This window comes from Helianthus annuus, chromosome 15 (assembly GCF_002127325.2).
Source record: "Helianthus annuus cultivar XRQ/B chromosome 15, HanXRQr2.0-SUNRISE, whole genome shotgun sequence".
Classification (NCBI taxonomy): domain Eukaryota; kingdom Viridiplantae; phylum Streptophyta; class Magnoliopsida; order Asterales; family Asteraceae; genus Helianthus; species Helianthus annuus.
Window position 1 is genome coordinate 19,155,040 of NC_035447.2, and position 14,439 is coordinate 19,169,478.

Genomic DNA, 14,439 nt, shown 5'->3' on the forward strand with positions numbered 1-14,439 from the left:
CCCAGGTAGATCTACCGCTAATGACCCTCGGTCCTACAATGAGGATTAATGGCCTCTAGTTCCAGCCTACCCATTCACATGATCTAAGTAGTAACCCTCCTTAAGCTAACCATACCATGTATAAAAGTATCCGTAATTACTGTAACATGTATTTCACCCCGAAGTATAAAAACTGAAAACAGTTAAGAGAAAAGGGGGAGATGAACTCACAGAAGTGCGTCTCGAAATAGTCAATCCCAATCAACCTGCTGCGTGACGACCTACACGTACTAACTTCTATTAGACGGACAGCCGTGCCTTGGCTTAAGGTTTACCGTTTTTGGGAAATAGTTAGTCAACTATTTCGTATTTACACTTCTTTATTATTCTATAATTATATTCCTTCCCAAGGATGGGGGTATTAATACATGTGTGTTTTTATAATTCCAAAAATATATTTTTAAGTCTCACTTGAAAATATATTTTAATTAATTTGCCTAAAATGTTTTAATTTCCAAAATATATATATTTTTCCAAAAAATATTATATTTTATTCCACACAATTTCCCAAAATAATACTTTTATCAAAATACACATTTAAGAGTATTTTCCAAAAATACGTAAGTTACATTTTAAAGTTCGCATTGCATCAACAATTTTTGCGTAACTTAAATATTTATTCGTGATAGCGTTGGTATTATTTTGGAGTCGTAACTTCATGATATTTCAAGTAATATTATTCTTACCCTAAAAATAATATATCTCTAGTTCACAAAATAATCACATAATCACACAAGCGTTTTATTATGAAATATATATTCTAAATATATATTTAACAAGTTTTATTTACGAAAATCCACCTCCGGTACTTGGTTATTTTGTAATAAAAATCATGGCGAAGTTTATTTGGAAAAACAAGTTAAAAATATATTTATAAACACTTGTCACAAAAATATTTCTAAGTGTTATATTTCTAGAAAAATTTCGCCAGAGTTTCTTCTGTAACTGGAGGTGTCCACGCTTACAAGCGTATCATTTTCTTTTCAAAAATTCAATTCAACAATTTAATAATCATCAACATACAACATTTAAACATCAAACTTGTCAAAAGAAGCCTAAATCACAAACTCATGAACTTGAAAGTTTTGTAAAAATATGTAGTAACCTTCTAACATATTTAGTAGGTTTTGTTATCTTTAAAAATAAAATTAGTTTCTTAAAAACTTTACTTTTAAAGAACTTGGAGTTTTACAACTTCTAGTCAAGATTTTCAAAAATATTTCTTTGTTAAGTCTTCTTGTTACACAAGTGTTTACACACTTGTTTATTCACTAAAATGCCTTTGGATTATGTAAGATCCGGGTTTTTAACAAGACTTGCATCTTTCACTTGGTTCTTCCGAAAAACCACTTGTAGATCTTTAGATCTACTAGTTTAGAACCTTATTTTACAAGAAAAATTACATTTACTCAAGTTCATGTTTCATGAGTGGAAGGGTTCATCATCTTTTATAATTTTAACACTAACTTACTACTAGTTCATGTTCTTGAACATGATCTAGTATGGTTAGATGATGATCCATCCCACTTCTAGTGACAAACAACATCAAGTAATCACAACTAGACAAGTTTCACAAGATTTACACAACTAGTTTCTCTTTATCTAACTTATTCATCATATGATCAAGACTTTATGTCATGTTCTTGTGTGTTTTTGATTTTTAACCATTAAATCTACTATTAACCACTTTAAACAAGATCAAGATGATGTTTAGAGGCACTTACTACTAGCTCGAGGCTAGGGAAGAAACAAGACGTAAACGAGGTGGATAAAAGAAATCTAGAGAGGTTCTTGAGTTTCCGAGTGCACCGGGCTTATTTGTGTGTCACCTTGCACCTTTGTATGTATGTAAAATAGCTAGATCAAGACTTGATGGTGGGTGGATGATGGTTGGTGGTTTCGGCCGAACACAAGCAAGGGAGGAGGAGAGAGAGCAAGTTTGAGTTGTGTTTTTGGAATGAAAGTGATGATCTTGCATGTAAATTTATAATCCAAACTAGTGCTTTATCAATCATATATTGTGCTCACTAGATACCCAACATGTTTGATTAAATTAATCAAAGAATTGTGGGGTGTGTCCCCACTCCACAAACCGGTTCGCAGGGGGGGTAAGGGTTGGTTTGTAATGGTTAGTTAAGTTCTAGTTAGGATTAGAATGATAAAGTTAGTGTATTATAGTGTGTGTTGTAATATAAAGGGTGTTAGGGTATTCGGGGACCCTAACTAGCTCAGAAAGGCAAAAACAATGTCTTTGACAATATTTTTATGTTCCGGGTAAAGTCCGGTTGTTCGGTTGGATATTGATCCGTTAAATTGTCAAGTAAAGCCTTAAAGTGTGTTTTTAGTGACACAATAAATTCCCGACACTTTGGAAAGTGTCTAATATTATTTTACCCAGTTTTTGCACTCTACTAGTTATGTTGAATGCTGAATTTCTGCATAAAGTGCAGAATTTTGTAATTAAAGCATGTTTTAGGCACATCCGGTCACTACAACTATCACCTAGTGACGCAGTTTTACAATCCTCATCTCCCTACACTCCCTACTAGTGTAGTAATCTATTCCCGGCTCATACTGGCCTCAGAGACAATGTATGTCTAGTGCTGGCAATGTTAACATGTTTACTGGGTTATCCGCTCACTGTGCTAACTGTGCTTTTGTGCATCAAGTTTGTCACTATAGTTTTGTGTGTAATAATTGGAGTGACAGTAATAAAGTATGATGCATGTGTATGTATGTATCAGAAATCAAGAAGCAATTTAACCACAATTGTAAGCAAGCACAGTAATTAAGCATTAATTAAATATTAATTAATTTGTACGGATACTTGCTTTGGTGAGGGTTGTCACATTAGGAGCAAACTCTAGATATCTTTACATAAGGTTTAGTTGTTCAAGCTCATGAAAAGGTTTGTGCAAATCTAGGTCTTTTTAATTGTTTTGCATATTGAATTTAAGGGGGGGGGGGGTATTAAAATATATATTTTATATATAGTATTCCTTTTATTCAATTCTATATGCTTTATAATTCAAGTCTTTTATTTTTGTTTCATGTGTGGATTGGGCTTATTGGTCTCATTTGTTCTGATGGGCTTTGCTGAGTGATGGGCTTGCTTGGGCTTATTGCGCGTGGGACTGAAGTCTCTTTGTCCGACTTTATATAAGGTGTTTTGGAGCATTGGGATCATAGAACACACTCTAAAAGTCTCTGCATTGAACTAGGGTTTCTCCGTTTGTGGTTCGAAAGTTCTGTGGTGGTATTTCTGATCATCTTGAAAAGCAAATCATAATATTGATAATCTGCATAGGTTGAGTGATATTGCTTCTGTTTTATTTTGATATTTGTTGGCAATCTGTGCCAACTGAATATTAGGGTTTCTTGATTGTAATAATCTGTGCCGACTAGTGATTAGTAAAGTGTTCTTCAATCTTGATAGTGTGTTCTTGACACATTCTATGTTTCTTGATATCTTTTAAAGATCTCACTTGATAAACCATTTTTTAAGAGCGGCAAATGACACTTCTACTCTACTTTACACCAGTAAAATATTTATTTATAAATCTTAAAAGAGATTTAGAGTTGGTGTTTGTTAACTAGAAATAACGGCACAAGGTTTGTGACTTACTTCACCTAATAGGTACTTACCCTTTATTTAAAAATTAGATTTATTAAACGATGACGAGTTAGGATAATAATTGTTCTCAAAGAACAAGATCCCATATGACGTCATCTATGGGGAAATTAAATAAACTGTTATGGCCATCTTCTTGCTCGGCAACATTTGATCCTTCCCCCTCAATAGAAAAACCTCGCAAAGACAATCCAAATTTGTCGTCCATTTCCTTCTCTCGATCCAAATACTCGTTGATCATGTCTTCCGATAGTGTAGGAGACGAGAGTAACCTTTTGGAGTTATTTGATGATGTTATTAGGTTACCCGTGTCATGAAGTCCATTGCAAGGGTACACATTTGATGTTTTCATGAGGGTATGTGGTTGCGGCTTAATAGCCAATAGCGTGGCATGTTGTGATGGTTCAACTTTATGTTTTTCTCGGCTTATACGGGATCGAAGATTTGTGTTCCAATAGTTTTTCACATCATTAGCCGTTCTTCCAGGTATTCTCCCAGCAATAAGTGACCATCTAAAATTAAAATCAAAGTTAATCTTGGTATTCTAAAAATGTTACATCGTTACTCTACCCAAGATATATATCACCCCCTTGTGTAACAAGAACCGACGAAAACACTAGTAATGTGTACAATACAAACCATATAATTATATAATCTGTAAAAAACTTCATACACCTATCACATTTTTATTATCATACAATAGTTCACACAACTAACTTAGTTATTCACAAAAATCAGCATATTTAAATTAGTAACACTGAAATACCATAATAACTTGTGTTTACACGGGTTTAATACTGAAAAATATGTAATGCGTGTGTGTATCTATATTATATTAGAATGCACGAGGGAAAGACGTTTTAATATACTCAAAAGTTAAGAATTTTTTCTAGATTATGCATAAGTACAACTCAAAATTGAGGCTAAATTAGTCTGTTAAACAATAACTAAATCGGTTACCCAAAACAGATGAAATCGAACCAAAATCAACTAAAAACTGGATTAACTGAAAACTGGATAGTCGAAAACTGATTAGTCAAAAACCAAATTAACCAAAAACCAGTTATCAGTTTTTGTAAACTCGTTTAACCAAAATTAACTAAACTGAAACGATCATGTATTTCATATTTTATACCTTCATTTGATGTACTTATATTTACATTTCATGTATTTACATCGCAGTTTCATGTATTTACAAGAAAAAGTTTTAGTCCAAGTTTGGTTTTGCTATTAACTGAAATTAAACAAACCGAATAAAAAACTGTTAATCTGACCTAATAAATAGAATTGATTAATCGAAACCGATTGGTTAATAAAATGGACTAATCGATGACTTCAGTTCAGGAAAATAACTTTACCGATTGACCCATGGACACCGCAGTGAAATAGACTAACCCATTATTTCTCTTATGACGTATATCAAGCACAAGAATACCACAATAAATATTATATGAATAATAAAAGTACAAGAAACAAGAACCACAATGTAAAGTGTGGCCCCCAACACATCACGTGGGCACCCTGTTAGTGTGTGTGTATATGGTAGAGTTAGTCTACAAATGGTGATTTTCCTAAGAAGTCTTACGGGCCATTTGATTGTAATTTTTTAATGGATAAGATTTATTAGTGACATTTTTATAAATTGTTTTACTATTAATTGTTGATTTAATGACATAGGGGTAAAAATATAATTTCAGTATGTCTTAAATTAAAAACCCCACATGCGACTTCCCTCAAGTTTTTTAAACGTATCTAACTTTCTCATACATCTGTTTTTTTTAAATTACACTGTAATAACGAATATTTTTTTGTCTTTAGCATGAGTAGAATATTGTTATATAAAAAAATACGTTTCAACAGAAGGTTTTTAGTCCATGGTGTTTTATTTGTCTCATGTACATATATGGTGTTTTATTATGTAGGTAACAAATGGTTCATTATCTAGTGTTTTATAGTAACATGTATATGTTGTTTTATTTTTAGTTATCAAATGGTGCATGGTGTTATGTTTTACATATAACATGATTGACACATGTCAATCTATATATATATATATATATATATATATATATATAGGGTAAGGATAGTGTAAAAAGAGCCTAAAGTGTGAGAAGTGTATTATAACACTATATATAATACTATATAATACCATATAAACACCGTATAATAATATGTAACACCATATAATACCATATAACACTATGTAACACTATATAACATTATATAACATATATAACACTATACATCTATCATAGACATGTTATCAGACAAACTATAGTGTTATATTTGTTATATAATGTTATATAGTGTTACATAGTGTTATATGGTATTATATGGTGTTACATATTGTTATACGGTGTCTATATGGTGTTATATAGTATTATATATAGTGTTATAATACACTTCTCATACTTTGAGCACTTTTTACAGGATCCTCTACCTATATATATATATATATATATATAAAATCAAATGGTGCATGGTGTTATGTTTTATATATATATATATATAGGGGACCGCTAAAATGAAAACCACCTCCAGTTGTAAGACCCATGAGAACTTTTTGATCCGGGCGAGTTGGACCAATTTTTTTTTCATAAACGCAGATGCGTGTATTATAAACACATTTGTAAAAAAATCAAAAAAAAGTCGTGCGTGTAGTTTTGAGCACCAGAAGTTTGTGTTTACGGGTACCGTAAATTTTTTACAGTACCCGTAAACACAAACTTGTAGTGCTCAAAACTACACACACGACATTTTTTTTTTAAATTTGTGACCCTAGATATATATATGTATATATATATATATATATATATAGAGAGAGAGAGAGAGAGAGAGAGAGAGAGAAAGTGAGTGAGGATCCATTAGAACTAGCATTTAGGTCGAGAACCCGAGAGCTAGTATGAACACAAACAAAACTACCTAAAAAGAGTTTAAACACACACACACACACACACATATATATAGGATCCGTTAAAAACCACCGTTTACTGCAAAAACCGTGAGAACCAATGTGAACACAACATAAAATACTAAAAAAAGTAAAAACTCACAAAAATATTTTTTTTTATAAAACGCTACATTTCTTCACTAAAAAAAGCTAAACAACAGTACTGATGCACATATGCAGCCGTACTAATCTTTTTTTAGTGACGAATTTAGCGTTTTTTTATAAAAAAAATTGAACAAAAAGTACCGTTGCACATGTGCAAGCGTATGCATATGCACATGTGCATTAGTGCTGTTGTTCAATTTTTTTTATTAACGAAATTTAGCGATTTTTAATAAAAATATATATAAAATTTTTTTTAGCATTTAGTTGTGTGGTTTAACTTTTTGTTTAGTTTTTTAGCATTTAGCTTCGGTGGGATTGGGGGGGGGGTGTGGATAGGGTTTTTTTTTTTTTTGAGGTTTTGGTCAGGTATAGTTTTTTAAAGGGGTGGGGGTGTTTAGATTTTTGGGTTGTGGTGGGGTGGGGGTGGGGGTGGGGGTGGGGGTGGGTGTTTAGGTTTTAGGTCGTGGTGGGTGGGTTTAATTTGTTGTGTTCACATTGGTTCTTGTGGTTCTCGTAATAATAGTGGTTCTCAAATGAACCCTATATATATATATATGTATATATGTATATATATAAGGATTAGGTTCAAGAGTGAAAATTAGTGTATTTGTGAACTGAGCAAACTAATCCTGACCATACACGTGTGTAAATCAATGGCCAGCATTTGATGATGAAATACACTAGTTTATTTTACGATTTGATCATGAAATCTTAGCCATACATGTGTGTAAATCAACAAACAGGATTTTTTTCATTCAGTTCGCAAATACACTAGTGTTCACTCTAGAACACCACCCTATATATATATATATATATATACATATATATATATACACACACATATATATATAGGGGATGGTTAAAATGAAAACCACTTTTAACTCGAAAACTAACTAAAAAAGCCTAAAAAACACACCAATTTTTTTGCAATTTTTTTAATTAAAAATCGCTAGTTTTTGTATATAAAAAAAACTTTTTTTCAAAAAAAAAAAAATTTATAGTGCACATGTGTAATAATACACATGTGCACTACAAAATATATATTTTTTTTTTTGAGAAAAAGTTACCTTTATATACCTAAAATAGCGAAAATTGGTATGAAAAAAATGGTATGTTTTTTATGCTTTTTTAGTTAGTTTTCGCGTTAACTATTAGTTTTCATTTGAACCTTCCTCTCTCTCTCTCTCTCTATATATATATATATATATATATATGGTTGGGTTGAATGGGAAACACTATAAAGTGGCAAATCTTGGAACAATGCATTTAACATATAAAATATTTCATAAAATTCATTTTTTTGGAGATTTTGCATAATACGCCTAGAAAACTTAAAAAATGAAAAACAAATACTTAAAAAACAGTTATAAAAGTTAATTTTTTTTTACAAAAATGATTTTTGTATAGGAATAGTTTCTACACATTCTTATATACAAAATCTATGAAAAAATTTTCATGAAAAATATTTTATTAGTATTTTAAATTGAGTTTTACGATTTACTTAATAAGTTTATCAACTGTTCTACGGGTCCCTACTTTTTTAGTTTTCTCTATTGAAGCTCACGCGTGAGTCTGACTACTATTGGCACAATTGTAAATTAAAATTTTACAAAAATATCTGTATAAAAAAATTCGAGTCGATAGTTATTTCTTGATGGTCCTCAAAACTACAGTTGGTTCTCATTATATATATATATGTATGTATGTATAGGGTAAGGTTCTAGAGTGAACAAAATGAACAAATCTTGGCCCTTCATTTGTTAGATGATCAAAATTAATGCTAATGGCAAACTTGTAAATATTAAATTAAATAAAAGAAAGAAATGGGGCTGATAGGGGCATTCACGTAAATGTGTACTATTGGTATCCTATCATAACTGAATATTGTTTTTTTTTAATATAACAAAATCAAAGCCCTTTAAACCAGGGATGTCAGTTATTAATTAAAGATATGAGTATACAAGTGTACAGTCTGTTATTCCTACAATGTACATTGTTGTGCATATGTGTATTGTACTCATGTACACAAGTGTACAGGTTGTTGTTCGTACACTATACACTGTAGTACATCTGTACATTATACTTATGTACACCTGTGTATTTAAACAATAAAACGCTAGAAAACGAAAAATGCATATGTTGTTCGTTTTTATTAAAAAAAACTATAGCAATATCATACTCAAATTAAAGAGAATAAAAAACTCGTTTTTATGGTGTATTTAAATAAAAAAATATTAACGTATAAAAAATTTATAAATATTTAAAGATCATAAGGGGTAGTTAGTTTAATGTTAACAAAAATATATAAGTTCATAATTTAAACTGATTAATTACACTCATATCCTTTACATCTAAAAAAATGATCAATGGCTCAGATTGGTTCACCTGGTTCACAAACAAGGATGTTGTTCACTCATGAACCTCATCCTATATATATATAGGGTCAGGATTTAGAGAAAACGTTGAAAAGTGTGAGAACGATTTGGTGTTGACATGTGGCATTGATGTTAAATTACACTAAGGGGTACTATTGTCAAAAAAACCACACACATGAACCGGGTGTTCAAATAAAACGCCATAAAACATCAAATTCAGAAAAACTCCATGAAAATACCCAGTTAAAAAACGCTATAAAACACTCAGTTCAGAAAAACGCCATGAAAAACTCAGTTTAAACGCCTTAAAACACTCGGTTCACAAAAACGCCATGAAAATACCTAGTAAAAACGCCATAAAAACACATAGTTCAGAAAAACGCCATAAAAAAACCTAGTCTAAACGCCATAAAAACACATAGTTCACAAAAACGCCATGAAAATACCTAGTAAAAACGCCATAAAACACCCGGTTCAGAAAAACGCCATAAAACCTATTTCATTTTTTTTCGAAAAGTATTTCAATAGTATACTCGTTGGAAAGATAAAAAAATGCCGAGTTTTATGGTGTATTTTTTTTAGAAAAATAATCACGTATAAAAAAGTTATTGGCGTTTACATATGATGGGGGAAAATGGCATGTGATTAGCATGTGCACCCTTGTTTGGATCTTCCAATTTTACCTCTCCTCGTAGTTCTAAGGTTCCCATTATTTGCAAAAATATCACCGCATCATCTTAGCCACAAATCACAAAGATCCTATGGCTTAAAATCGTTCTCACTATTCTCACACTTCAAATCGTTCTCTCCTGATCCCGTTCCTGTATATATATATATATATATATATATATATATATATATATATATATATATATATATATATATATATATATATATATATATATATATATATATATATATATATAATGTAAGTATCTATAGAAAACCCACTTTAATTTAGAAAACCCGGGAAACTCAAAGGTCCCGATGTTTGTTTTTCTTGAAAAAATTTACACATGTTTTTAAGGGTTTTGGGAAAAAAAATCAAAAAAGCGCCGAGTAGATATTTAAAAAAAAAATAAACAAGTTTTGTTGTAACACATGTTACAAATATGTCAGATGAATGTTACATGTGTTACACCAAAACTTGTTTATTTTTTTTTAAAATATCTACTCGGCGCTTTTTTGATTTTTTTTCCCAAAACCCTTAAAAACATGTGTAAATTTTTTCAAGAAAAACAAACATCGGGACCTTTGAGTTTCCCGGATTTTCTAAATTAAAGTGGGTTTTGTATACATCCTTCCCCTATATATATATATATATATATATATATATATAGGGAGCCGCTAGAATGAGAACCACCTCGAGTTGTAAGAACCGCGAGAACTACACCCCACGGAGCGCCGTTCGCCATGATTTTTTTTTACAAGTAGATGCGTATATTATAAACACAGCCGTAAAAAATCATGGCGAACGGCGCTCCGTAGGGTGTAGTTTTTTACACCACAAGTTTGGTGAAAAAAAAAAGAAAAAAGAAAAAAAATTAAAAAACACCAAACTTGTGGTGTAAAAAACTACACCCCACGGAGCGCCGTTCGCCATGATTTTTTACGGCTGTGTTTATAATACACACATTTACTTGTAAAAAAAAAATCATGGCGAACGGCGCTCCGTGGGGTGTAGTTCTCGCGGTTCTTACAACTCGGGGTGGTTCTCATTCTAGCAGCCCCCTATATATATATATATATATAGGGGATGGTTTAAATGAAAACCACTTTTATTGTGAAAACTCGAAAACTAACTAAAAAAAGCCTAAAAAACACACAAAATTTTTTTTTTCAATTTTTTTATAAAAATCGCTAGTTTTTATATATAAAAAAACTTTTTTTCAAAAAAAAAAAAATTTGTGTAGAGCACATGTGTAATAATACACATGTGTAGTACACATACACATGTGCAGTATTACACATGTGCACTACACAATTTTTTTTTTTTTGAAATTTTTTTTATTAAAAAACCTGCGAAATTTGGTTTGCAAAAAAAAAATTTGTATGTTTTTTTTGGCTTTTTTAATTAGTTTTCGAGTTTTCACAATAACTAGTGGTTTACATTTGAACCTTCCCCTATATATATATATATATACACATATATATATATTCTCCATACGACAAAAATTACATATTACATTATATATAATCTGTATGTAAATAATATTATATTTATTATTTTGTATATTTTAAATATAACTTTTATTTAAAGGAGGAAATAATTTGTTGATATGTCATAAATTAAATTTACTATTCTTATTAATATTTGTTAGGTGGATTTAGTTAATAATTATTTATTATAAAATTATGATCTAAGTTAACAGTTTATATATGACGAATAAAATATTTTTCTGATTAATGGTTAATTTATTTTGTCACAAGGGGAAAAAAGTAAAAAAAAAATATTAAAATTGGATTAAGCTATTTTTAACAAGTCTATAAAACATTTGTTTATCTAGGGTCATAAAGAAATGGGTAAATTACACTTTTCGTCTTTTACGTTTGTATCGAATTGTAGTGGATGATCTTTAACTTCAATAATTACAGACACGGTCCTTTATTTGGAAAACTCATTACACCCTATGTCCTTTAGCACTAACAATGTTAAATTGTTAAGTGAAATATGACATGTGCATTGTACATGAGGGCGCTTATGTCTTTTTACCCCAATCTATTTAATTATATATTAATAATCCATAAAACTCTCCCTCTCTTTCCTATTTCTTTTCTCTCACCGTCTCTATCTCTACACCCATCATCAACATTAACCATAACTATCAATCTCATCACCAGCAGCATTCAACGCCATCAACCATCATAGGCTTTACCACCTTCAAACACACTGTACTCGTCCTGCAAAGTCTGGTCAGAGAATCGACACACGCCGGAGTCGCTGGAAGTTCGTCCTCGTCTCTTCTCACTCGCAACCGGTATGAGATATTTATATCATTCAATTCGGGTTTCAAATGGGATCAAAACCCCAACCTAACTTGTGTAATCAATGTTCGTGTAACTTGAATTTGATGTTAAAAACATCAAGGGTTTGGATTAGGATCTAATTGAAGAAGGTGACACTCTGTGGAGTTTATTTAAAATTTAAACTGATACAAATCTAAAACAAGAAACAACGCAGTGCAATAGTCGTTGATGTTCTTGTTCCGTTCAAGTATACGGGAGGTCACAGGTTTGACCTGGCTCCTTCGACTTGTTCGCTGTTGCTTTTTATTTGTTTGAATCTAGTAGTTGTGAGGGATGGCCGATTCAGTTTAAAACAAAAGGCAAATCCATTCAACATGGAGATGCGATTCATGGGTTTATGGTGGTAAGTGACGCGTGGTGGTGGTGCGGTTAAGTTAGGCGGTGGTGGTAAGTGATGGGTGATGGTGGATGAGAGAAAGAGAAATAGATATATTAAAATGTTATTTTTTTTTATTAAGAAACATTTTAATTAAAAGTCTGAAATGACCAGAATACCCTTAAGTTAATAAACTTAACTGAAAATTTTAACATGATTAGTGCTAAAGGACGTAAGGTGTAATGAGTTTTACAAAAAAAAAAAAGACTGTAACTGTAATTATCGGAGTTAAAGGTCATTTATTGAAATCTGATACAAGCATAAAGGACGGAAAGTGTAATATACCCGAAAGAAATTTAAGCCGGAAAATTTGTGAAAGAAAATATGGTGATAACATGTGTGCGACTTTGTATTCATTTACTAGGTAGTGGATTTACCTCACCTGTTACCCAGAAGCTTGTGAAGCCTAAGTATGAGGTCAACTTCATCTTCTTGAAAATCTCCTCGTTTAATATTCGGGCGAAGGTAATTTACCCATCGCAACCTACAACTTTTTCTACATCGATTTACACCTGTAATTTCAAAGAAACGTTAGAGCACACACGATTATAATAACCACAACTACAAAGGGGTCACAACAGATTTCAACTCAACCTTAACAACACCTTTTTTTTAATCTCAAATGCCACATCATTGTCATTTGTCAAACATGACACTTATTGTATTTATTTCATTATCACCAATCTTTTTTATAATAAATGAAATTACTTATAAAACTAATTAAGTTGTTATAATAAACAAATACTTTGTACGAATCAAATTATCGTATAAAAATATTATAAGTATTATGTACAAGTCAACAGTACAAGTAATAAACTAAGGGCCAAACTATCTACACACCAAGTGTGTAGATAGTCACCATTAAAAGGTGTTTTTTGTCCTTACATGCACATTCTGCAGTGTCGAACTGTGACCAAAACGCGGCGTTTTGGTCCGGTTAACCAGACAAAGACTGACGGGTGTCTGACGGGTCTGTTGTCCGGACCAAAACGCCAAGCTTTGGCCGCGTTTTGGTCCTGTCAACCAGACCGGGTGTCAGTCTTTTGTCTGGTTGACAGGACCAAAACGCGGCCGAAGCTCGGCGTTTTGGTCCGGTCAACAGACCCGTCAGTCTTTGTCTAGTTAACCGGACCAAAACGCCGCGTTTTAGCCACAGTTCGACACTGTAGGATGTGCATGTAAGGACAAAAAACACCTTTTTTGGTGTGTAGATAGTGAAATGGGTGTGTAGATAGGTACACCCTAAACTAAATCCACATAAAATTAAATAGAAAGAAAAGAAGATACCAAGACATCACCCTGTACTTCCCCATCAGGTATTTCGGACAGATTCTCAGAAAACCCTCGAAGGCAGCCGTTCGGCCACGTTTGATGTGGAGAGGATCACGGTAGTACCGCATAAATAAATGAACACAAACACGATATGTTCTTGTTGCTCGAACACAAAGAAATAAACATATCGACAAACCGAACGTACATATAAAATGTATGTTTACCTGCGTTAAGAGCTACCAGGTGCCATTTCCCTTCGCCATATTTCTGTATATAGTTCTTGAGAAGCATATCTTCTTCGGCTGTCCATGGACCTTTTCTAACCATCGTATTACCACCTGGTCTCATGCTTTTGTACTCGATGAGAGGTTTGTTGTGAATTTACTTAAGCGGTGAATATTGTTTTCACCATTCTATAGACATATATATAGAAATACATGTAGTGCCTTCCCCCTCCACGTACACAAATGTCCATGTTAGAGTCCTTAAATGCAGACATCTATAAGTTTCATTTTCTGTTGTTGGTTAAAAAGTAGAAATCAAATAAAAACAGAAGTATAGATTAAGGGGGCACGTTAGTGATATGTATTAGAAAAACGTAAACTGGTTAGGGTTTAATGTATATGTTAAAATATACAATTCCATATTTCCTTTATATTTTATA

At 31.9% G+C, this 14,439-nt stretch overlaps 1 protein-coding gene across 1 annotated transcript; it reads right to left on the reverse strand.

Annotated features, from left to right (window-relative positions):
* Positions 1-3,740: 3,740 nt before the first annotated feature.
* Positions 3,741-14,126, reverse strand: LOC110911269 (transcription factor MYB90). The gene is made up of 3 exons (XM_022155873.2): positions 14,000-14,126; positions 12,886-13,015; positions 3,741-4,182 (listed from the first exon to the last, which is right to left on the reverse strand). Exons 1-3 carry the CDS (start codon positions 14,121-14,123, stop codon positions 3,741-3,743), a joined length of 696 nt encoding a protein of 231 aa, XP_022011565.1. The 5' UTR covers positions 14,124-14,126.
* Between the last annotated feature and the right edge of the window lie 313 nt (positions 14,127-14,439).